Consider the following 25,083-nt stretch of genomic DNA (forward strand, 5'->3'; position numbering starts at 1 on the left):
AAAATTTTCTTTGGGTGCAAAAATGTGGATTGTCTTATAAGTGGGAGTCATATATTTTTTGAAAAAAATATGCACAGGTTGCAGTTTTTTTCTTACACCAAAATAATCATCATTGAATTTTCTTCCTGTGAAATAAAAAGAAGTATTTGAGAGGGAGAGAGAGAATATGCATACTCCCCTGCCCCGGATCACTCTCAAAATGTCCAGAGGGCCAAGTGCAGAGCTGAAAGCTGGAACTACAATCCTGATCTCCAGCCGAATGACAGAGACCTAAGCACTTGAGCCGTCATGGCTGCTATACAGAACTGCATTGCCTAGAAATGCAGTCAGGTGCCAGAGCTAGGATCTGAACCCAGGTGTGGCAATGTGGGACTCAGCTCTTTTAACTGTGACATGCCCTTGTCCTGCAAACTCTGTGAAGTACACTTGTGTTACTCTGAGACATGAGACTGAAAATGCTAGAAGGGGTAAGACGGACTCAGAGAAAATCTCTACTCTTCTGACTCAAATCAAATGATGCATGCTTGGAATTTCAGCAAAAATTAAACTGTTTAAGATTTTGATTGTCTGACTATAGACATGCCATGCCTGAATTTCAAATATTTAGTTATTTTTATTGGAAAAGATTTAAGGAGAGAAGGAGAAAGATCTTCCATCCGCTGGTTCACTCCTGAAATGGCCAGAGCTCACAACGGCCAGAGCTCAACCAATTCGAAGCCAAGAGTTAAGCTTCCTCTGGATCTCCCACATGGGTGCAGGGGCCCAAGGCTGTAGGCCATCCCCTACTGTTTTCCCAGGCCACAAGCAGGAGCTGGGTGGGAAGTGGAACAGCCAGAACATGAACTGGCACCTATATGGGATGCTGGCGCTTTCAAGGTGAGGATTTAGCCATTGAGCCATTGAACTGGGCTGTAAGACTGAATTTTGAAAGCACCCTTGTTAGGGAAAGTATCCCCAGTCCTTGCCAGCAAATGATGGAGTAGTACAATCTGTTGTTCTAGGCTTTCTGATGCCACAGCTCCCAAACAGGTGTCTGAGGTCCTTTTATTCTCCTTGTAGAGCATTGGCCATCATTTGGGGCTGCCTTTTCAGTGAAGGGTCTCTTGGCTGTATGTGGAGACTCTGGTTGTTCCAGCGTTGGGAAGAGTGCCTGCTGCTGCCATGTGATAGGTGGAAGCCAGTGGTGTTGCTGAGCATTCTGCACTGCCTTGTGAGAAAGGATTGCTCAGCCCCACCATGCCAGCAATGCCGAGAAGCCCTGCTGTGGATGTTGGCAAGGTCAGGAGATCTCCAGGGAGGCTCCCTGGCTGTCCTGAGCATGGGCAAAGGTGACACTCCCTGGCAACCTTATTACAGATCAGACTCAGCTGTCACTCAGCCTTCCTATTATCGGAAGGCTGCTTCAACTCTCGGAGTTTGACTTGCATTCGGAGTCAAGGTGATCAACTTCTCTCTGCCTTACGAAGTCCCACGAGTGTAAGTAGTGGATGGAGAGCCTGCTTATGCTGACTGCCCAGCTCCTGAGCACCCTGTGGCAAGATGCATGGGAGCCCAAATCAATATGAGATACCTTAGAGGTCCTAGGGGAGGCCTGCAGTTAGGATAAGGGGCGTTTCAGTGTGTATTTAATGATATCTAAGATTCTGTGGTCATGCTATTTAATTATTTTCTGATTAATTTACATGAGAGACTGCAGAGAAGAGGGGAGGGGAGAGATGAGGAGAGCAGAGGAGAGGGGAGAGCAAGGCAGTGTCTATCTTGGTTCTCTCCCTGAATGTGCACACTAGTCAGAAGCCTGGAACTCGTTGCAGGTTCCCCATGTGAATGACAGGGAAAGAATTACTCAAGTCAGCACCTCTGCCCCTGCGGATGTGCATGAGCAAGGCTCTGGAGTCAGGAGCTGGAGCCAAGTGTTGAAGTGAGGTACTGAGGTATGGGGTCGCAAGCATCGGAACTGCCAGGGCAGACACCGGCTCTGATCCTGAAGTTAGATCTCCACTCTTGCTCAGATGTGCCGAGTAGGTGCTGGGAGGGGCCTTGGCAACCAGCTCTGTTCAGTCTTTCACACTTTCCTTTTCTGCTTCCTCTGCTTTCAGTGCCCATGTTGATTCTTTTCATGAATTTCGTCTTAGTCTTGTTGGAAAAGGGGAGAGAAATTGGTTCCAAAAGTGTGCCACTGTGTTATCTAATTAATACAAAGATTTATTAGGATGCTGTCTCTAATTGGAGGCTTTCACAGTCTAGTGGGTGACACCAACATTGCTGTGTTACAGAACAGTATGGACACGACTTAGGAGGGGACACGCAGGATTCTGTGCAAGTTACCTGGTGTTTCGAATTGGATCAATCATGAACTGGCTTTCTCCTTTTTGGAGGTGTCCCTATTCCTGGGATTCCGAGTCCTGGAAGGAGAGTCATCGTCCCTCCTGCGGACTGTCTACTCTCCACTTGCCTCTGGCCAGGTCCTGTTCTGAGAGTCAGCTGTCTGGATGTCTCCTTCCGTAGTGGACGCAGTGACTTTATGCAATTTGGAGTGCAGTAGTCAGCTTACCAGGAGAAGGAGCTAGGTCAGAGTGAAGTGCCAGGATGAGGAGGAGAGCTGCCATGGAATTCTAGAGACTGGAGCGATGCTTGAGTGCGCTTGGTGTCTTGATGTCTTTTGCCAGGATGCGGCTGCATCGCTCAGCGAAGCCATGAACTGACATCAAGAATGATACTGCCTTCTTTTGAATAGTTCAGCACTGATCATCAGGTTGGGATGGTTAAGCAAGAAGATACTTTGAAAAGTACATGGAAAGAATTGAATTAAAAGAAAATCTCATTTTGGTATTGGCGCAAATATTTCTGAAATCCATGCACAGTTTTTCATAATATTCATTTTTGTAATGTGCATGCTGTACAATAAATGTAAATCCACACAAGGCTTTGCACATATCTTTATAAGACATTTTGTGTGAATTTTTTGAAGACCTGTTAAATGTTGGATGTATTTTTTTAAAAAAATATTTATGTTGAAAGTCAAAGATAAACAGGGAGAGAGAAGGGGAGGTAGGAAGAGAGAGGGATAGGGCATGGGAAAGAGAGAGAGAGATAAAAAGAGAGAGCATCTTTTACCCATTGGTTCATTCTCTAGATAGTCGTAATGGCTAGCTCTGGAGCAGGCCAAAGCCAGGACCTAGGAGGTCACCCACCCACAGGTCACCCACATGGGTACAGGAGCCCAAATACTAAAGTCATCTTCCATTGCTTGTCTCAGGCCATTTTAGCAGGGAACTGGACTAGAATTGGAAGAGCTAGAACTCAAACTGGCACTGATATGGAATGCTGGAGTTGGCAGCAGCCGCTGTACCTGCTGCTCTCCAGTGCCAACCCTGGATGTGTATGTTTTTGTGCTCTGAAATGTACTGGTTTGACTCATGTTCGGTCAACCTGCATGGTGTTCTCTGGACCTTCCCAACCAGAGGGAGGTTGGTTTTCTACACTAATTGAAACCATGCAGACCTACCTGAAATCAGAATCCTACAGTGTTTTTTAGGTGTGGGATGTTGGGCAAATAGCTTCTCAGGGCCTCTATGTCTTACCTACAAGATGGAAATAATGATATTCTGCACTGACAGTGTTTGAGAATGGAGAGTAGGTTAGCAGTCCTTTGGAGGTGCCTGGCCTATTGAAGTGATTCAGAAAATACTAATTATCAGTCTAGATTGAAGTTTCTGCTTAGAATTTGAAGGCTCTCAGAGGGATGTGAACTTACATAAACTTACATCTGAGACAGTGACCTCTGTTAATGGTTTTCTCAAATTCAGGTTCTTGGATGGGAATTCTGTTAGAGAACGAGACAAGACACATGTGAGTTTTGGGGAGACGTAGGGGGGGTGGGGATGGCTTGGGTTTGTTCATTCATCAGATGTTGACTGCAGGCTACCAGTTTCTATGAACAGGACACACATGGCTGGTCTCTCCTAGTCCCTGGACTACTCCTGACCTTTCTGTTGTGAGAGTGACAAACCTCTAGGAGGGGCTTAGGGGATCCCAGAACTGTGGAATCTAGTGATATCAAAGGTCTTTGCAGTTATTAATTGTCTACAAGACAAATTAGTCTTACCTTCCTGTAAGATGTGCTGTAGTTGGAAAAGCATCTGAGGTGGGAAGGAAGACTTTGTGTAAGTGTCATTATCTTTTTTAAAAGGCATGGCTTTTTCTGACATTTGGGGGAATGAACCAGTGGTTGGGAAATCTCAGTTTCTGTATTGTTCTAGTAATAACAAATAATAAGAAATCAGTGCATCAATAAGAAAGTGCATCAAGAGCGAACACTCGGCTTGGTGGTGGAGATGCTGAGTGGGATGTTTGCCCATCTGATGGTGTCTGGGCTTCCACCCTGGCTCTATTCTAGATTAACTCTAGATTCCAGGTTCCAGCTAATGTGTGCCTTCGGGACAGCAGGTCAAGTGACCCAGAAACTTAGATTAACTTCTCAGCAACCAGCTTCTGCATGGGTTAGCTCTTATGTTTTTGGGCACCGGGGCAGTGAGTCAGTAGATAAATGCTCTCTGTCTTCCAAATACAGTAAAATACATTTTTGAAAAAGGTACAACAGAATTGCTGTGTTTCATTGGGATGCATATATCTCATGCTGATCCAATAATGTATTGAGGGCAGACAGCAAAGTAAGAGGGCTTTAACTTTGAGTCGATATGCTCAGGATCTCTGCGTGTTGAAATATCTCTGCTGCCTCTGCTGAGAGATGCATTTTAGAAGCTCCATTTGGAAGGAGTTGCCTGTTTGGCTTCCAGAGTTTGCTTTGTTGCTATCTCTGTTGGAGGTAAAATTTACCTTTCTGCAAGGCTGGCTTCTGCAGCAGGATTCCTTGCCTCTTGTTTGCAGCAACTTGTAAGCTGTGTTCCTGTTTCCCTCCTCTCTGCTGCCTGGGCACAATGCTAGGACATGTTCACTTGGGTATCTGGGTTGGGGCCTGCGGCTGCGTGCCTGGGCTGAGGGCAGGTCCGCCTCCGGTTTATAATTCCAGTCTCAGTTTGTAAGATCTTAAACCCTGATGAATGTTTGTTTAATGACTAAAATAGCCAGAAGCACTTATTTCATGTCTTTTGCTCAGAATCAATATTTTCTTATTCTTCCCTCACTCTCCCTTTTTGTTCCTGCTACTGAGTGGAAAACAAGAAAATCTTTGGTTGGATGCTTAGATGTGATTGCAAATGTCTGGAAATACAGCAGCATGAAACAAGATTTACCTGTCTGAGATTTGGAAACATGTTTGGCCCTTTTTAGTTTATTCAACAGAGAGAGAAACTAAAATATGTCTTTATTTTTCTGGAAATGAGTTGAACCGGCCCTTACCCCACAAGCCAATATGCCCTTCCCACATTAGCTGCAGGATTTTGTTAGCATCTGTAGTCATTTCTGATCTGTAAAATATAATAAAAGGCAAATAAAGCAGCATTGAGTTTGGCCAGCCCTCGAAGTCTAGTGGTTTCAAATTATAGCAGTGCTGTTAATTCTTTTGAAGTCCCGGAACTTAGTCTTGAAGTAGGTGCTAATAGATTCACTTAGAACTGTATGAGGTATATTCTTGATGAATTGGCTAGGAGACTAGCACTCAGATGAGACACTGCATGGGAAGAGACTGAGCTCAGCCTTCGTTCTAGTCCTCATTGCATCTCTGCATGTTTCCTCGGGCTGTGTCAGTGGAGGCATCTCAAAATCTGTGGTCAGGACTTAAGAAGTCCTTAACCCTCCCTCTGTGTTTCCCAGTCCATGCTTCCAGTTGGAGTGATGGTTTGGAAGGGAGGAAAGACCCCTCCCTCTGCACCCCTTGCCTTGGTTCCTGGGAGTTAGACAAGGTCCTAAGATCGGGGTCTGAAGTGCAGTCATCTGGGTCTGAGCTGCACGGTGTGGGTGTGTCTCATCCCTGGATTTACAATTTGGTGGTTTTATCTACAGGTGGCAGTGACCTTCCAGCTCGCGTTTTGGCTTCTAGAACCAGAGAACAGAATTCTTGCCTTCGTTTTGGCTTCCCAATGCCGACGTGCATACTACATTCTAGCAGGGGAAGAAGGGCGGAGCTTTTCGGATGACAATGGACTTCCCACTGGGCAGGATGCGGACAGAGTGTGTAATATCACCAACGCAAGGGTAAGCATGGGCTCTTCCATCACTTCTGTCTGAGTCAGCCTTCTGTGTAAATGCAGGCCAGATCCCAGGGAGAGACTGGGGAAACAGAGGGGGATCTCTCCCCTTCAGATCCTGCTGATTGATTTGATTTGATGTGCACGAAAGGCAGAATGCCAGATTAGGGAAAGATGAAGAGAAAGAGATCTTTGATCTACTAGTTTACTCTCTTAAGTGGTCATGGCTGGGTCACCCTCCACGTGGCCATGATAGGCAGGCCAGAACTCCATTTGGGTCCCCCTACTTTGATGGCAGAGACTCAAGTGTTTGGGCTATCTTTCACTCCATTTCCCAGGCACATTAGCAGGGAGCTGGATTGGAAGTGGAGTACACTGGACTGAAATCATCACTGTGGTATCTGATATGACTCAGACTTGAAGAGGCGTCATGGTTACTGTGACACGACTCTGCTTATGTTTATTGGAGTCAGCTTGGCTTATTGTGGGCACCACAAATCTGAAATTGATGGATCTGGCTCAGGTCACACACTGTGTAGGTTGTATCAAAGTAGTTGCTCCAGTGGCCCATTTTTGTGTAAGCCACACAGTTTAAAACATTCTGGCTCAGCTCTAATTGCACCTGAGATATGCCACTTAATTATCAGCCTTCCCAGGTTCTCCTGGATCACTGGGTTATGCATGTCTCCTGGGCCTCTGCTTCCAGGTAAGCACTTAAGCCTGGGGGCTGTAGCTGTCAGGGACTGGTGCGTATCCCTTCCTTGGAGGAGGGCAGAGCCTGCAGTGAGCCATGGTTAGACTCGTGGGGAGGAGGGAGAACTGTAGAACCCATTAGGCTACCTGGTCGTAGGCACTACAGCGAAGGTGCACACAGAGGGCTGTGTGACAAGCTGAGCAGAGTAGGGGAAATAGAAAAGGGCAAGCTATCAATTTGACGCAGTTCTGCATACAAGCTCAGACTCTATTTCTCTTCATCTACTCTGGCACAGATCATTGCCCATGGCATTCCCCTGCACAGCAGCCAGCCAGCTCTGTAACAGCAGACCCTGGCTGGGTGTCTTCTAAAATTTAATCCAGTTCTGACTTTGTCTCCCTAGATAGCTTCAGGTCTTGTAGTTGAAGGGTTGGCTGGCAAAGCTTCTGTGGTACCCCCAGTGGATACTTCCCATGAGCCCTGTATTGCTTTACCTGTGTTTCTGACCATCTGGCTAGGAACGGGGTCCCCACAGCCTCTCCTAGCTTTCTTGAGTGGCTCTTGGAACCCAGGGAAGCACTTTCTGCTCTGTTTGAAGGGGTATCACCAAGGAGACTGGTGAAGGGGTGGATAGGGTGAAGGGAGGGAGAGGAGATGAGGATTTCCCTTCTAAGTTTTGATGGACGTTTAATTGCATAATGTTCCTAATTGCTAATAAGCTGGCTGGGTGATCAAGTTGGCAGGGCCTGTCTGCTTCATCGTTGTTCCTTACTCTTTCCTCCAGGCTGGAGGATAGGGCTTCTCCAGAGGGAGGAGGGTGTCACAGGGCAAGGTTGGGGCAGAGAATTTCTTCATGACCAGATCTAAGAGATAAACTTGGGGAAGATGACTTTCTATAACCTGCTTTGAGCAAGGAAGGAGAATTCAGGAACTGTGGATGCAAAGCAAACTGTATTCTAACATGATATATGATAGACATAGAACTCCAGGCTGTGCTGACCCCTGGGAGCAAAGACACAAATCCAGGGGATTTTGAAAGTGCTTTGTCCTGTGCTGCGGCTCTGGCCATATCATCCGACAAGCCTCAGTATCAACTACTTGCTTCTCAGAACTGCACTGTGCCAGCTGCTGTGAAAAGCCTGATTCACGGGACCCAAATTCAGCATTTTCATTTTCAAATCCGGACAGAGTGATATTGCAACAACAGTAATGAAGGCAAGCAAACAAACAAAAGATAGCAAAAAAGCTACTATTGCTTAGGAGTGTAAACAATTGCTGTACACAATAATGAAATCCCAGGATGTCACCCTCCCACCTATTGATTAAATTCTTTATGAAGCCCATGTTAATTATCACAGATCAGAGAAAATAGGATATTTGGTTTCCAGTTGCATCTGTTTTGTTGCAGAAGACAAGACTTAACTCTTCGTAGCTGAGTAATATTCTAGAGTGTATACCTACCACATTTTTTTTATTCAACCATCTGTAGGTGGGCATCTGGATTGATTATTTCTCAGCCATTACAAACTGAGCTACTGTGAACATGGGGCTACCGATAACTCTCTCATATGCTGATTTTGCTTTTCTAGATCAATTCCCAGAGGTGCAATTGGAGGGTCATATGGTAGAACTTTCAGAATGGTTTCACTATTCACATTCCCACAAACAGTGGATTAGAGTACCTTTTTTCCCCACCACATCCTTGACAGAAATGATCATCATTATTATTATTTTGAGTGATAGCCATCCTAACTGGGGTGAGGTAAAATTTCATTGTGGTTTTTATTTACATTTCCCAAATGACTAGTGTATCAAGCATTTTTTTTTTCATATGTTTGTTGGCCATTTGAATTTAATCCTTTCAGAAATGCCTGTTCATGTCCTTTGCTCATTTCTTAACAGTGTTTCTTTTTTTTTTCACTGTTGAATTTCTTGAGGTCTTTATATATCCTGTGCGTTAATCCTCTATCAGTTGCCTGGCTTTCAGATATTTTCCCATTCTGTCGACTGCCTCTTCACTGTGCTGATGGCTCACTCTGAATTTTCTTTCCCGTTTGTTTATTTTTGTTTTGATTGCCTGTTCTTGGGGTTTTTTCCAAGAAGTCTTTGTAGCAGGTTAATTCTTTTACAAATGTATTTTTATTTGAAAGGCAGAGTCACAGAGAAAGAAACATACACATACACACACACACAGACACACGAAGAGACAGAGAGAGAGCGAGAGAGAAAGAAAGAATTTTCTGTTTGCTGGGTTGCTTCTCAAATGACTGGAGGTGAATTGGTTTGAGGCCAGGAACCTGGAGCTTTTCCAGATCTCTCATGTGAGTGCAGGGGTCCAGGAACTGGTGGCCTGCTCTGTTGCCTTCTCATGCCATTAACGGGGAGCTAGATTAGAAGTAAAGATATTGGGACTTGAACCAGTATCCAAATGGGATGTGGGCAACACCTATGGAAGCTTAACTTGCTACACCATGGTGCCAATCCTGCAGATAATTTTGATGTTACAAATGTTCAGATGACCCTTGGCATATAAAAAAATTTCCTACCCCTGTGTTATAAAATTGGTGTGGATGATTTAGGATTTTCAGTTCTGTTTACGTCACTTGGTCTTATTTGATTTTTTTTCTCAAATAGCATGGGCAAAAATTGAATTTATTAGGACATATCCTTTTTAAAGACCTGAATGACTTTTTCTTTTATGCTTAACAGAGTGAAATAAAATTATGAACAGTCTGTTTTTCAAAATGGTGATACTACTGTTGAAAATACCCATTTTTTTTCTTTTATGAAAAGACTAATGTAGATATTTTGACAAATGGGAAGAGGAAAAGTATCTAGATTTTATGTACTTGTTTGGAGTTTATTGTAGAAAGTGATTCTGTCTGGTTAAAAAGAAAAGTTGGCTTTCATTATTTTAATTTTGTTAGTTTTGTAAAGCCCCGCAGTATTATGAAAGACAGCCGTGCACATGTATGTGTGAAGAATAGATTTGAGATTTATAAAGTGAGTTTGAGTGGCAGGAAGCCAGAGGAACAGAAAGGGGACTGAAGAAGAGGTGAATAAGAGGTTAATGGCTTTGAGAGGGTTTATAGGGTGCTACCTGGAGAGGAGTGAATCACTGTAGGTTTTTTTTTTCCCAGCTTAAATTGCCAGGGGATATTTTGAGCTTTTGACATATTTTTCTTTCTTTTCAATCTTACAAAAACCAAGTGGTACAAGGCAGCACAAAGTATCTATGGTTTTCTCACTGTGAATGATTGGGGTTGATAGAAGGCAGTAAATCAATACAGGGTGCCCAAGCTGTACTTTAGGAAGAGAACAGAAATAGCAGTTGGTCCGTCCACTTTGTGGCCAAGTGCCTTTGTACACACAGATGTGTCTGACTTGAGACTCCATGTGTTCTTAGCATACTAATGCCAATAACTCTACAGAAGGGGTAGCATTCTTCAATAAAGGTGGCTAATGAATGTGCATATTAAAACTGCCAGTTTCTACCTTCTTCCACTGTTTTTTTTTTTAACATTTTTAAAGATTTATTTATTTTTATTGGAAAGGCGGATATACAGAGAGAAGGAGAGACACAGAAGAAGATCTTCCATCCAATGGTTCACTCCTGAAGCAGCCGCAACAGCTGGAGCTGAGCCAATCCGAAACCAGGAGCGAGGAGCCTCTTCTGGGTCTCCCATGTGGGTGCTGGGTCCCAAGGCTTTGCGCCATCCTCTACTGCTTTCTCAGGCCATAAGCAGGGAGTTGTAAGGGAAGTGGAACATTTGGGATATTGATCAGTAACCATATGGGATCCTGGCGCATCAAGGCAAGGATTTATTTAGTAGACTATTGCTCTGGGACCAAGCCTTCCTTTTTATAAGTAGGAGGAGTACATTTAAAAATAATAAAACATATGCATGGTAAAATCCAGCAACATAGTTGTGTATTTGTCATTATCACACATTATGTACTCTTTTTAATTGTATGTGTTTTACTTTTCAATGTCTGGCAATAGAGTAGGCTTGCTTACACTGGTAACATCCCAAACCATCAGCAATGTGTGATGATGTAGTGATTGCTCTATCATCACTAGATGGTAGGGAATTTTCTGCTCTGTTACAGCCTTCTGGAACCACTGTGACATATGCAATCCAATGTTGGCTAAAATGATATATAGTACATGACTAGTTTTCTGGAAAAGGAGGTTTTTAAAAATTTTTATTAAAGACATTTATTTTTTTGTTAGTAGGGTAGATTTTTACAGAGAAATAAGGAGAGATGGAGAGAGAAGCCTTCTGTCTGCTGGTTCACTCTCCAGTTGACTGCGTTGGCAGAGCTGAGCTGCTGGAATGCGGAGTAAGGAGCCAGAGTTGGCCCTGGGCTGTCCCCCAGAACCCCCTCGTAACTAGGTCTGGAGCAAAGTTAACAAGAGTGATCCGAGGGCAGCTGCATCTTTCTGCTGGGCTGAACTGCTAGATGGCTGTGCCTCACTGCCCTTCCCTTCCAAATATGATTCATCCGCACTTTCTTCGGTACCCAGATGGAATTCAACAGCTTCCCATGTGAGTACAGGGACTCAAGGCCCTCAGCCATCCTCTGCTGCTTTCTCAGACCATAAGCAGAGAGCTGAATTGAAAGTGAAGCAAGTGGGGTATGAATTGGAACCATGGATGCTGGTGCTTGCAGGTGGAAAATTAGCCTGATATGTCACTGTGCTGTTGCCAACATGTCTTTATTTAAGAAAATAATTGTAATATGCCATCAAGGCAATGAAAAATCAATGATCAATGGTTATTTTATATTATCATGTGTATAGTTGGTATTCAGGTATTCTGAACAAATATATATATACATATATACATATGTATATTTCATATATAACCCCTCTATTATATATATGTATAGATACATATGTATATAGATATATATGTCTATATGTACGTATATCTATATATATCTTAAAAAGCATATATAATATATCCACATATGTATATATGTGTGTGTTCATTTGCCTTAACATTGAAAGCTGTAGGAAGCCCATGCCTTGGATCTGTCTGATAGGACTCTCAATCTCTTGTCATTTGTCTGGTTTAGTTTTCCATAGCCTGAATTTTGCTGATTGCACCATCATTGTGCTTTTGGAATGTTGCTTTGAGATACTTGTGTTATTTTCATTAAATTTGGTAGAGCCGAAAGATCCAGAGGCTCAATCAAATTAAGGTTAGTTTCTAGTTTTGGCTGCGATACCGTAGAATCGTCAGTGTGAGTGCTCCTGTCAAGGGCCGTGTGATTTATTGCTGCTGGGATGCAATGGGCTTTCTTAGTGCGTTCACGTCTTTATCCTTGTGGTTTCCATGGTATGGCATTTTCCAACAGCTTTTGTTTTTAAAATTTTTTAATTTGTTTTTTTAAATAATTTAAAAATTTCTACCTATATACATTTTATTCATTCCATATATATAGTTCAAGAAGATGATCACACTTTGCTTACTCTTTGGCTTCCCACCAATATCTCTTCCTCTTCCTTCTCTTGAACAATATTCGCAGCATTGTAATTTAGATCATTTTATATTCACAAATTTAATGTGCCACTAATCATAATATTCAGCAAGCAAAAAGTAAAAAGACCACAAAACCATATTTGCACTTGTGCATTAACTTAGGCTGAAAACAGCCATCCTACCCCAAGTGACCATTTCAGTCCTACATGCTTGTGTGTTCTATTTTAGCTGCCATAATATCAGAGAAAATATGATATTTGTGTTTTTGAGACTGACTTATTGTAATAAGCATAACGATTTTCAGTTGCTTCAATTTTAGTGCAAGACAAGCTTTCATTCTTTTTTTTTTTGTGGCTGAATAGTATTTAGCATTTGCTTTAATAGTGTCTGTTGATGAGCATGTGGGTTGATTCTGTATCTTAGCTATGGTGAATTGAGCTGCATTAGACGCGGGTGTACAAATAATCCTCTCGTGCTCATTTCATTTCGTTTGGGTAGATTCTCAGGTTAGGGTTGGTTGGATCATATGGTAGATTTATTTCCACATACTTGAAGAATCTCCAAACTGTCCTCAGTAATGATCGTACTAGTTTACATTCCCATCAAAAGGGAGTTAGAGTGCCTCCCCGCTGCACCGCCAGTCCTAGCCAGCGTTTATTGGCTTTTGATTTTTGAATGGTAACTGTTCTGACTGGGGTGAGGCGAAATCCCATTGTAATTTTCACTTGTATTTATTTGATGGCTAGTGAACCTGAACATCTTTTATATCTCTTGGCCATTTGTATTTCATCCTTTGAAAATTGCCAATCCATGCCTTTTCCCCATTTCTTTACTGTCTTATTATTGAATTTCTTCAAGTTTTTTTTTATATCCTGGATAGTAATTTGAAAATGTTTTCCTTCTTATTGGCTGCCTCTTTGCTGTGTTGTTGGTTTCCTTTGTAGTGCAGAAGTTTCTTAGCTTGTTGAAACATCCTTGTGTTGTTTTTGCTTTAATTGAGTATGCTCCTGGGGTCTTTTCCACCTAGGAGTCTTTGCTTATTTCCACGTCTTGCATAGTTTCTCCTTTGTTTTCCCCTAGTAATTTGATGGTATCTCGTTGTAGATTTAGATCCTTGATCTGTTTCAAGTAGGGTTTTTTTTTTTTTTGTATATAAGGTGTGGAATGGGATCTTGTTCCATATTTCCACACATGTAGTTCCAATTTTACCAGCACAATTTGTTGAAGAGACTGTTCTTTCTCTCTGGATTGATTTCAGTTCGCTTGTCATGAATTAGTTGGCTGAAGACATGTGAGTTAATTTTAGGTTTTCTTTTCCAGTCCATTGATCTGAACCAGGCTGTTTTGATCACAGCTGCCCTGTAGTAAGTTTGAAGTCTGGTATTTTGATGTCTCTAGTTTTGTTTTTGTTGTTTAAGATTGTTGTTAGGACTCCTTATGCGTTTTGGCATCTGGTCCTGGGCTTGTGTTTTTGGGAGGGTCTTTCTTACTGATTCGATCTCTATGTCTGCGTCAGTTATTGATGTTTTGTTTCCTTTGTCATTATGACTCAATCTAATGTGATTGTGTTTGTTGGAAATCTATCCATTTCTTTTAGATTTTCCAATTTGTTGTGTAAACAGCTTTCATCGGAGGTTTAGGAGCTATGGGGGAATCAGCTCAGTTCTATTTTTCATTAAGAGTTATAAAATGATGAGATCTTATTTCTGCAATGACTTCATTTATTAACCATCAACTCATTTAATAATTTTTGATATACTTTATATAGAATAGAATTTACCTCTAAGGTATTTAATTTCATGGAATTTTGTTTAATCATCAGACTATGTAAGCATCTAATTCTAGAATTTTTATCACTTCTGAAAGAAACCAATAGTCATTAGTGATCCCCATTTCCCCTTGCTTAACCCCTGGCAGTCCCTGACCTGCTCTCTGTCTCTCTGGCTTTGTCTATTATGGCTGTTTAATATAAACGGAATATATATGGCATTTTCATGTATATGGCCTTTTATGGGTTCTGGCTTCTTTCATTGGTATAATATTGCCAAGGCTGCCCTATTTGGAAGTGTGTATCAGTCCTTATTTGCTTTTATTGCCAGGTAATAATCTCTTTTATGGACTTGCACAGTTAACTTCTCCGCTCATGAATCCAGGGGCATTTGGGTTATCTTTCGTTCTGGCTATCATGAGTCATGCTGCCGTGAATATTAACGAAATGTTTTGTTTGAGTACATTGTTACATCTCTTGGAACAATGCTTAGAAGTGGCATTTCCAGGTTATTTGATACTCTATATTTAAATTTTTGAGAAACTTGTCTAAATCGTTTTCCAAAATAGCTACATTGCTTTACATTGCCACTTAAAATGCACAAGGGTTCCTAATTCATCACACCCTTGCCAGCATTTGTATTATAATATTTGCATTATTATTGCCTTTAGACTATATCCATTATAGTGGTATAAAAATAGCCTCTTACTGTGATTTTTATTTATATCTCCTTAATGCTTGATTGAATTCACTGCTTTTTCCTTTTAGCTGTTTCTGTATCTTTCGTGAGGTATCTGTCAAAATCATTTGTTCAGTTTCACACTGATTATTTTCCTTTTTATTGTTGAGTTGAAAGAGTTCTCTATTCTGGATAATAAATCCTTATTACATATGTGACTTGCAAATATTTTCTCCCAGTTTGTGAGTTATTTAATTTTCTTATAATTTTTCTTTGGCTTGATAATGCTCTTTAAGAACAAATATTTTACATTTTGATGAAGTTAATTCATAAGGATTATTGATTTGTAGTGTTCTTGGGTTGTATTTTTCTGGGCTGGCATCATATTTTTTCAGAATGAGCTGGGAAGCATACTTCTATGTTTTGGAAAGATTTGTGGAGGATGGTGTTAATTCTTCTTTAAATGTTCAATACAGTCACTAGTGAAGCTGTTACAATGGCCCTGAGCTGTATGTGTGAAGGTAAAAATATTTTAAATTCAGTATCTTGTTATAGGTTTATTCGGTTTTCTTTTCCTCTTGCAGCTGTATAGGTTGCATCTTTCCAGCGATTGGTCTGCTTCAAATAGCCCCTTGAGTTATAGTTGATGAAATTATTCTTATTTCTGCAAGGTTAAGAGTAGTATCTTCTTTGTTGCTCCTTATGCTGCTCATGTGGGTCTCCTGTTTAATCTTGGTCACTGTAGCTAAAGATTTGTCAATTTTGTTAACCTTTTTGGGTAAATGATTTATGGCTTTTTTGATGTTTTGTTTTGTTTTGATTCTTTCCAATTGTATTCATTTCTACTACATTGTTTTTAATTTCCTGTTTTACTTTGGGTGTAGTTTCATTTTTTTTCTTTTTCTGGTTTGTAAGGGTAGAAGTTTAGATCACCAGTTTTAAGCATTTACTTCTCTAAGTTTTCTGCTATGCATGTTCTTCCAAGCAGTGCTGTGGCAGCATTTATAGGATTGTTCATCTCAAAATATTTTTAAAATTTCTCCTTGAATCTCTGGTTATTTAGGAAACTGAATTGATTTCCACATATTTTGAAATTCTAGCTTTCCTCTACTTGCTGATGCCAACTTTTGTATGATTTTGACTGGTGGGCATCCTTGTGCCAGTCTTAGGTTTGTGGAGACTTTATTTTATGATATAGCATAATCTGTACTGGAGGTTTTTTCCTGAGTATCTGGAAAGAGATGTATTCTGCTCTTGTTGAGTGAAGTGTGCTGTACATGTCTGTCTGATTTTTTGGTTTATGATATTGACTTTTCTGTCAAATGGAACGATTGTTCCATTGTTGGAAGTGTGATGTTGAAGCCTTGAGCTTTTATTGTTGAATTGTTTATTCACCCTTGAGCTCTGTCAGTTTCTGTGGCAGACATCGTTTAAGTTCTAATGCTAGATATGTGTGTAAAATCCTTAAGCATTTTGATGGACCCTTTTTATCACTACGAAACATTTGTCTCTAGTAACAATTTTTAGGTTAAATTTTATTTTATGTGCTATTAATATTTAGTTATTATTTCCTAGTTATTATTTTTATTCACTTTCTTTTAAAAAGATGGTTATTTATTTTTATCCATTTCAAAGGCAGGGTGATGGTCTATCTGCTTGTTCACTCATCAGATGTTGACATAACCAGGGCTAGATCAGGTCTAACTCAGGAGCCGAGCCTTCTGGCAGGTGTTCCAGGATCCTGGAGCCATCACCTGCTGCCTCCTGGTATAGTACTAGGATGCTGGAATCTGAAGGTAGGGGGGGGGGGGCTTGATTTCAGGCAGACATTCCAAGTGGTGGCTCAATTCATTGCCCTCAGCTCCTGCTCCTATTCTTACTTGAGTTTTGAATCTTAGTATTTTGTAGCTTAACCTTTCAATTAAGTTATTGGAATTTGATTAAAAAACAATGTTCTGTCATTGACTACTCCATAGTTTTACTAGAGCATCATTTATGCAGGAGAGCGGAATAAATGCTTGAGTTTTTCCCCACATTGTGCAATAATGAATTGGTACTATAGCACCCTCCAAAAGACCAGTGTATTTCTTATATAAAATAGTATGAATTCCAACTCCAGTTTCAGTTCATTGCAAGCTTCTCTTTCCTCCCAAGTTCATCAGTGAGAAGCTGATCCTGAACGTTGGAAATCTGAAAGCTGGGGCTTGAATCAGGCATCCCATTATGTGATATGGGATGCTGGTGTCCAAAACACCTGCTTAACCTGTGGCAGCATCATGGCTGTCTGGAAGCTGGGTCTTTATTCTCTTCTACTAGGCAAGATACCTGCTGTGGGCTGCCCTGAGAAGGGACTGTGACCTTGACTGAGGGAAATTCCCAAAGAGGGATTCAGCTGAGAGCTTTCAGCTATTAGCACTGCCAGAGGTGTGAGAGCGAGTGCAATGATTCTGGAGGGTCAATATGGTGCTGTTCGTGGTGCTGGCTACCTTGCACTTCTTCCAGGCCTGTTAAGTGAATGGAGCTGGGGAGTACAATTGCCTTCTAACAAAAAATAAACCACATGTTCAATTTAGGATTACTGGGTTTTTACTTTTGGTCTTTCTATTGTGTCTTCTCTTTTGTACCCCAAATCTTAGGGTTCTTAATAACAATAATGTATCAGTTTATTATTTCCTTTATCTTGTGTGTATGTAAGAGTCTCAGAATAATTATACTGTATGATTCTTGAAAATACTTTTAAGATTTTTATAATTTTTTTTTTTTTGCCTAAAATATGTACTACTAGGCTTATACAGTCAACTGGTGTTTTTGGGTCCAGCATATGTCACAGTGGGTTAAGCCAATATCTGTGATGCTGGTATCTCATGTGGGTACCTGCCTGAGTCCCAGCTGCTCCACTTCTGATCCTGTTGCTGCTTACTGAAGCACCTGGGAAAGCAGCAGGAGTTGGCTGAAATGCTTGGTCCCTGGCACCCATATAGGCGATCAGAGTGAGTTCTAGATTCCTGACTTCCTCCTGGAGTCATTGTGGTTTATTTAGAGAGTGAACAAGTAGATGGCAGATCTCTGTCTGCACCACGACTCTGCCTTTCAGATAAATGAATAATATCCTAAGCAATTATGTTTTAAAATACCTTGATATGTCCCTGAGGTGAAGCCACCCACTGATACACACTGAAATTTAAGTTTTAGGGACAGCGTTTTGAATTTTTATTTCATTGCTCTGCTTTGGGTATGGTTTGACTGTGTCCACCAAGGCCTCGTGTGCTAAAATGAAACACCACTGTGAGATTCTCAAGCGGCAGAGACGTGAGCTAGTTTTGTGTTTGGAGGTAAAGACGTTGGGAAGTGATTTGGGATTAGAGGCTGCCATGAAGGTGGAGCCCACACTGTTGAATTCTCATGGCCTTCCAAGGACAGGGAGAGAGAGCAGAGCACACATACGTGACATTCGTTCCCATCTCTTGTCGTGGGATGCCTTGTGTAACCTGGGGACTCTGGCAGGAAGGCCACAACAAGGTGTGTGCCATTGACCTTGGACTAGAACCTCCCCACTTTATAACTTATCCAATCTATGGCACTCAGTTATTAACAGTACAAAATGGGTGAATACACATTTTTAAAAAGAATTATGGAAGGCATTTATCTGACTCCCAGTCCTGCTTTTTGGTACTGTTGTCTAATTTTTTTTTCTATACTGAAAATCATTTAAATAGATTTTTATTCATTCTTTTGGTTATTTTTCATATAAAAAAGATATATACCCAGCCGAGTATGCACACACATATACTTTTATGTATGTGTGAGTACAGGCAGAATTTAGCCTTGGGTAATTTGCTTTAGCCAATGGCCTCCAGCTTGCTTTTTACCTCCTGCTTAACTAAACTGAGAAATCTTTTTCATCATACTATATGAGGGTACTCCGCACAATTTATGGGAAAATGGAACTAAAAGTTATTTTGATGCAAAAAATGTTAAATTCCATGCAAATTTTTTCATAATAAGCAGTTTTCTCCTCAGGTCTTCAAAAAGTTTATGAAAACAGGGATTATGAGAAAACTATGCATAGACTGCCAAGTTTCTTGTACCAAAATAAGCTTATCTTTTCATTCCATTTTCCATGAATATTTGAAATTAAAAAAAAATCATTTAAAATGTAGTTTTTCAAGGTTAGAGAGAGAGATCTCCCATGTGCTGTGCCACTCTCCCTCCCCAGGTGTTTGCAATAGCCAGGGCTGGATCAAGCCCCACCAGGATTTCCCATGTGGACAAGGCCATCTCCCATTGCTCCCAGGATATGCGCTAGGAGGAAGCTGGGACTTGAATCCAGGTACTCCAGTATGGGATGTGGGTGTCCCAAATGTCATCTTAACTCTACTGTTTCAAAAGCCTGCCCCCTCCAGGAACATTTTTAAGTATACATACTCCTGTATATATAAACTATAAATATACAAGCATATGTAGATAGATCTTTGATCCAGTAACTGTTTTGAAAGGTGTAAATGGAAGGATATGAAATAAATGCTTGCTGGAATATAGGAATGTGGAAAATAATAATGTCGGGCCTCTTGTCTTCTTTATGTGACTTTGTGTAGGTCAGCTGAGTAATGCTGTGGAATGGAGAGTGCTGAGCTTGGCACGGGAGCCAGGCACAGGCCTCTGCATCCAACTCCTATGTTTGAAATGCCCACTCATCCCTTCAGCTCCCTCTTCCTCATGTGCCAGTCCCAGTGTAGGAATGAGGAACAAATGATACAAGGAGTGCTTGCCACTGGCAGGGACTCTGCGGACAGCACTTGTAAAGGTGGGAGCTCATTCCTCCCCAGTTCAGCTGGCTGCTATGGGGTAGACACAGGAAACCATCACCGAGGCGCGGGCTGTGCACGTTGATGAATCCGAGAGGCAGCATAGGTCAGATCCAGACAGGGGTGATTTCTTTGTCTCTCATCTGAATGCCTCACAATGAGAAGTCCGATATTACGTGTTGCCTTTATGATTATACTTTATGGAATGCATTGACCTCATAACAGGTTCTCTTCCAGTGCAGAGTGAATCGAATGCAAGCAGGGCAAAGGGAGAGGACTGATGGGCTGGGCGGTAACCATGTTCTTCATGGGAGTTACTGCCGAGAAGCTGGACGGAGGTCACTCACCCCATAATTGTGCGACATCATAGGCAAATGGGTTCACAGAGACAGATGCTGACCTTCTGTTGCTTTGGGTCCCGAGCCTCGCGTGGAGATGGACAATAATCCCCCAGAGAATAACTTCCATTAAAGTCTTAACACAAGCTTAGTTAAACTCATTCCTTGGAACATTCTCCTGCTCTGTTTGCCACAAGCCATGAGCTTGATTGCAGAGATCTGGAATTCCACAGATATTTGGACCAAGTTAGAGCTCGGATTTAGGCTCTTCCAAGAAGATATCTACCCCAAAATAGCATGCCAAGAGGGAATATCAAGTCCTTTGACGAGATCAGCTGGTCTGTTAGATGGAACATCAAGCCGTGCTGTGGTCTCTGGCTTCAGGGAATATGGCACATTCAGTTTTGATGTCTCAGGAGCAGATGTGTATTCTCTGTGGTCGCAGATTTCCTCCTGGGGCACGTTGCAGTAGGCTATGTTTCAAGGCTGTGACCTTTGGTATATTCTTTGCAGAGGGGAGTCTTTTCTTGCTGGCAGTCTTTGGTTTCTGCAGTTCTAAAGGAAAAATGATCTTGCTTTCTATAGGCATTCGGGGAAAAATATGTTGCTGCCCATCCAGTTATGCAGCTTGCATCTTCCCTTTGACTTTTCTGTATCCTATCCCTTTTTTCCAGTAAGTCACTTCCACTCTGTAAACTTCTCTTGAGTTTGTCCCTTCCTCTGCATATTAGGCAGCTCTGTGCACTTGAATCATGACCCATTTTGTTGCCATCTTGTGTCCTTGACCCTGATTTTTCCCTCCTAAGAGCCACCTCCCCCCCCCCCGTTGTCAGTGATGTCTCTATCTTTTCTTTTGTATTTTATGAGGGAAAGAAGTTTATTTTGCCGATGATTCTGAAAGCTGGGAAGTCTGAGAGCATGGCAGTGGCAGGTGGGAAGGGCTACAGGCTATGCCATCACATGGTGGGAAGTCTTAACAGAGCCTTTCTGAGTCCCAGTCACGATTACAAGCAGGTCCAGTTGTTGATAAGAACTTTAATGGCCTTGCTTATGGTGAAAGATGCAGATCCACATGGAAGTATGAAGCTCTTCATAGTGTGCCTGCTGTCAGCTCTCTGACGCCCTCTGTCAGGAAAGCCCTTTCATCCTTCTATTTGGGATTCCAGTTGTATGCCGCTGTGCTGGGAAGCCAGGGGTCACTGCTCTGTTCTCAGGAATCCCAGTTGCTTAACTCTCACATAGAATCTCCCTTTCTGCCTTGGATTACTGGATCCCACCAACGGAGAGAACAAGGATGGGGAGTAGAGAACATAGACTTTGGGGATTATTCATCTGAGTTTAAAAGTTGGCTCTGGCATTTGCCTGTTGTGTGTTCTTGAGCACATTCTCTCTGAGTATTCTTTCCTGTGTGCCTGCCTGACAGTGCTGGGGGGATTAAACAATAAAACGTGAGCAAGACACTGTAATAGTGTGCAGTGGTATCTGAATCTGAGAGTCTCCTGCTCTTTTTGGTGTCTGGGCCCTCTCTCTGAGGAAGCGTCATTGTGTTGGGTGATGGTTGAAGCCTGATATTTTCACTCTGAGAAATGGATCCAGCACATCCTGGTTAATGTTGAAGGAAAACAGGCTGTGTGCTTGGCTGGGGTAGGTTCTCCATGGAGAGAGAATCATAGAGTAGGGCTATAATGGAGACTGATGGTAAAGGGAGGAAAAAGGTGGGAGAGGAATGTGTTTCTGTTGGGAATCTGATAGTGCCATGAAGTTAGAAAGGTTTCCCCAAGCCAGTTTCTTTCCCAGGCAATGTACCTGAAATACCATCCGGTGAGTGTAATACTATCTTTAAGATGTAGGGTACTTAAGGACGGGGGTATAATTATAGCATCTGGATTGTCCCTGACCAAACACAGGGAATAGAGCTCTCTCTTCAAGCAGTTGTGCACTGGTGCAGAGGGGAAGCCTTTGTCCTGTGTAAGTGGTGAGCTCGATCAGAAGTGGGAGTGTGTGCCTTGGCAATGGTACACAGAGTGGGTGAGAGAGCCGTTTCTGCGGGTGCCTTGGCCGTCTTGATGACAGGCAGAGCTGAGTGGCAAGACAGAAGCTGCTGGTGTCATGTCTGAGCTACGCATCCCACTCAGGGACAGCCTCACTAGCCAGGGCTCTCGAGATGCTTATATTGTGTGAGTGATCTGAAATGCATGGTTTTATTGGGGCAGTGCAAAGGTAAGAGGTAAATTTTATATGCTTAATAAACAGATAAGTAGGAATTTGAGTCTCATGATTATTGCAGTCTTAAAAAAAACCAAAAAACCAGATACACAAGTCCAAATTATTTTTAAACCTATTTTGTGTTGATTTTCTTCTCATCAACATTATTCATATTTATAGCTTTCCTGCTTTCTTTTCCCAAGCCTGTCACCCTGGAAAGAGCAGAATGAAAATATGCCTGACCCAGCAGGCTGGCACAGAACACTAATAACCATCTTGTGCTCCCTGCAGGTGCAGTGTGACCTTCCTCACGTCCCGTCCCTCTGCCTTCCGGACCCACCATGGTGTTTGGTGAGTTTTTCCATCGCCCTGGATCAGAGGAGGAACTTGTCAACTTGAATGTTGGGGGCTTTAAGCAATCTGTTGACCAGAGCACACTCCTGCGCTTCCCTCACACTCGCTTGGGGAGGCTGCTCATGTGTCACTCCGAAGAGGCCATCCTGGAGCTGTGCGATGACTACAGCGTGGCTGATAAAGAGTACTATTTCGATCGTAACCCCTCACTGTTCAGATATGTGTTGAACTTTTATTACACGGGGAAGCTGCATGTGATGGAGGAGCTGTGCGTGTTCTCCTTCTGCCAGGAGATTGAGTACTGGGGCATCAATGAGCTCTTCATTGATTCGTGCTGCAGCAACCGCTACCAGGAGCGCAAGGAGGAGAGCCATGAGAAAGACTGGGACCAGAAAAGCAACGATGTGAGTACCGACACCTCCTTTGAAGAGTCGTCTCTCTTTGAGAAAGAGCTGGAGAAGTTTGACCGGCTGCGATTTGGCCAACTTCGGAAGAAAATCTGGATCCGAATGGAGAACCCAGCATACTGTCTTTCTGCCAAGCTGATTGCCATCTCCTCTTTGAGTGTGGTGCTGGCCTCCATTGTGGCCATGTGTGTCCACAGCATGTCGGAGTTCCAAAATGAGGACGGGGAGGTGGATGACCCGGTTCTGGAAGGTGTGGAGATTGCTTGTATTGCTTGGTTCACTGGGGAGCTCGCCATCCGGCTGGTCGTTGCTCCCTGTCAGAAGAAATTCTGGAAGAACCCTTTGAACATAATAGACTTTGTCTCCATTATCCCCTTCTACGCCACGTTGGCAGTAGACACCAAGGAGGAAGAGAGCGAGGACATCGAGAACATGGGCAAGGTGGTCCAGATCCTTCGGCTGATGCGGATTTTCCGAATTCTCAAGCTTGCCCGGCACTCTGTAGGCCTGCGGTCTCTGGGTGCCACGCTCAGACACAGCTACCATGAAGTGGGGCTGCTGCTTCTCTTCCTGTCTGTGGGCATCTCAATCTTCTCTGTGCTTATCTACTCTGTGGAGAAAGATGACCATTCATCCAGCCTTTCCAGCATTCCCATCTGCTGGTGGTGGGCCACCATCAGCATGACCACCGTGGGCTATGGAGACACCCACCCAGTCACCTTGGCTGGAAAGCTCATTGCCAGCACATGCATCATCTGTGGCATCTTGGTAGTGGCCCTGCCTATCACCATCATCTTCAACAAGTTTTCCAAGTACTACCAGAAGCAGAAGGACATTGATGTGGATCAGTGCAGTGAGGACCCACCAGAGAAGTGTCCAGAACTACCTTACTTTAACATTAGGGATCTTTATGCACAGCGGGTGCACACATTCATCACCAGTCTGTCTTCCGTGGGCATCGTGGTGAGCGATCCTGACTCTACAGACGCTTCAAGCATCGAAGACAATGAGGACATTTACAACACCGCATCCTTGGAGAATTGCACAGCAAAATGAGCAGGGATGTTTGTGCCTGTATCTCTTGTCCCTTCCCAACATTAGGTTAACACAGCTTTATAAACCTTAATGGGTTCGTTAAAAATCATTTAATTCTCAGGGTGTACCTTTCAGCCATAGTTGGACATTCATTGCTGAATTCCGAAATGATAGAGTTATCTTTATTTTTCTCAGTGAGATCAATTAAATGCCTTGTGCTGAAATTTATTTTTTACAAGAGAGAGTTGTGATATGGTTTTTGGGAAAAAAAAATGGTACATGCTCTTGGATGGGGTTTGTTGCTGTGGCTTATGTGTCATTCTTTGTTTGTCATTACTCACATTGAGCTAACTGTAAACTACGGACAGGTAGAGTCAAAGGCCCAGCTGGCAGAAGACTACATGCATGTATGATTCACAAAACGAGACCATGCATGTAAATCCATGTTCAAGTTCTCGACATGGAAATTAGGAACCTAATAAACTTCCTAGTTGAGTATGGAGAATGTCTTGGTTGTGTGTTTTTATATTGGTTAAGTCTATTTCAATATATTCATAATTGACTTAGATTAGAAATGTTCCTTTTGGAGTATCAAGAGTTCTGATTTTATGCTGGTTCTTGTACAGTTTCATGTATACGGCTGTGGTAGAACAATGCGTTTGGTCAGGACTTGGTGGTGGACCTGGCCGGAAAATAGAAGGACTTGTACTGTCCAGTATAAGTTGTACTGTCCAGCATAAATGGATGTGTTTAGGGACTTCTAAAAGTTCATGGAAAATATGTATTATGAAAAAGTAGGTGGGATTAAGACTTTTTAAATTAAAATAAGATTTATTTATTTTTATATAAAAGGCAGATTTACAGAAAGAGAGGTAGAGACAGAGAGATCTTTCATTCACTGGTTTATCTCCCAAATGGTCACAGTGGCTGGAGATGAGCTGATCTGAAGCCAGAGGCAAGTAGCTTATTCTGGGTCTTCCACATGGATACTGGGGTCCAAGGCCTTGGAGTATCCACTGCTGTTTTCCTGGGTCATATGCAGGGGGCTGAATCAGAAGTGGAGTATCTAGAACACAAACTGGTTCTCATATGGGATGCCATACCACAGGTGAAGGATTAACCTCTTATGATACCATGTTTGCCCCAGATTTAAGACTTCTCCT

General features: G+C 42.4%; 1 protein-coding gene across 1 annotated transcript; it reads left to right on the plus strand.

Annotated features, from left to right (window-relative positions):
• The first annotated feature begins 6,081 nt into the window (after positions 1–6,081).
• KCNS3 (potassium voltage-gated channel modifier subfamily S member 3) lies at positions 6,082–24,422 on the plus strand. Its single transcript, XM_040993932.1, has 2 exons — positions 6,082–6,153; positions 22,416–24,422. Exon 2 carries the CDS (start codon positions 22,466–22,468, stop codon positions 23,939–23,941), a length of 1,476 nt encoding a protein of 491 aa, XP_040849866.1. The 5' UTR covers positions 6,082–6,153; positions 22,416–22,465; the 3' UTR covers positions 23,942–24,422.
• The last annotated feature ends 661 nt before the right edge of the window (positions 24,423–25,083 follow it).

This window comes from Ochotona curzoniae, unplaced genomic scaffold (genome assembly GCF_017591425.1).
Source record: "Ochotona curzoniae isolate NIBS_2020 unplaced genomic scaffold, NIBS_Ocur_1.0 contig_883, whole genome shotgun sequence".
Taxonomy (NCBI): Eukaryota; Metazoa; Chordata; class Mammalia; order Lagomorpha; family Ochotonidae; genus Ochotona; species Ochotona curzoniae.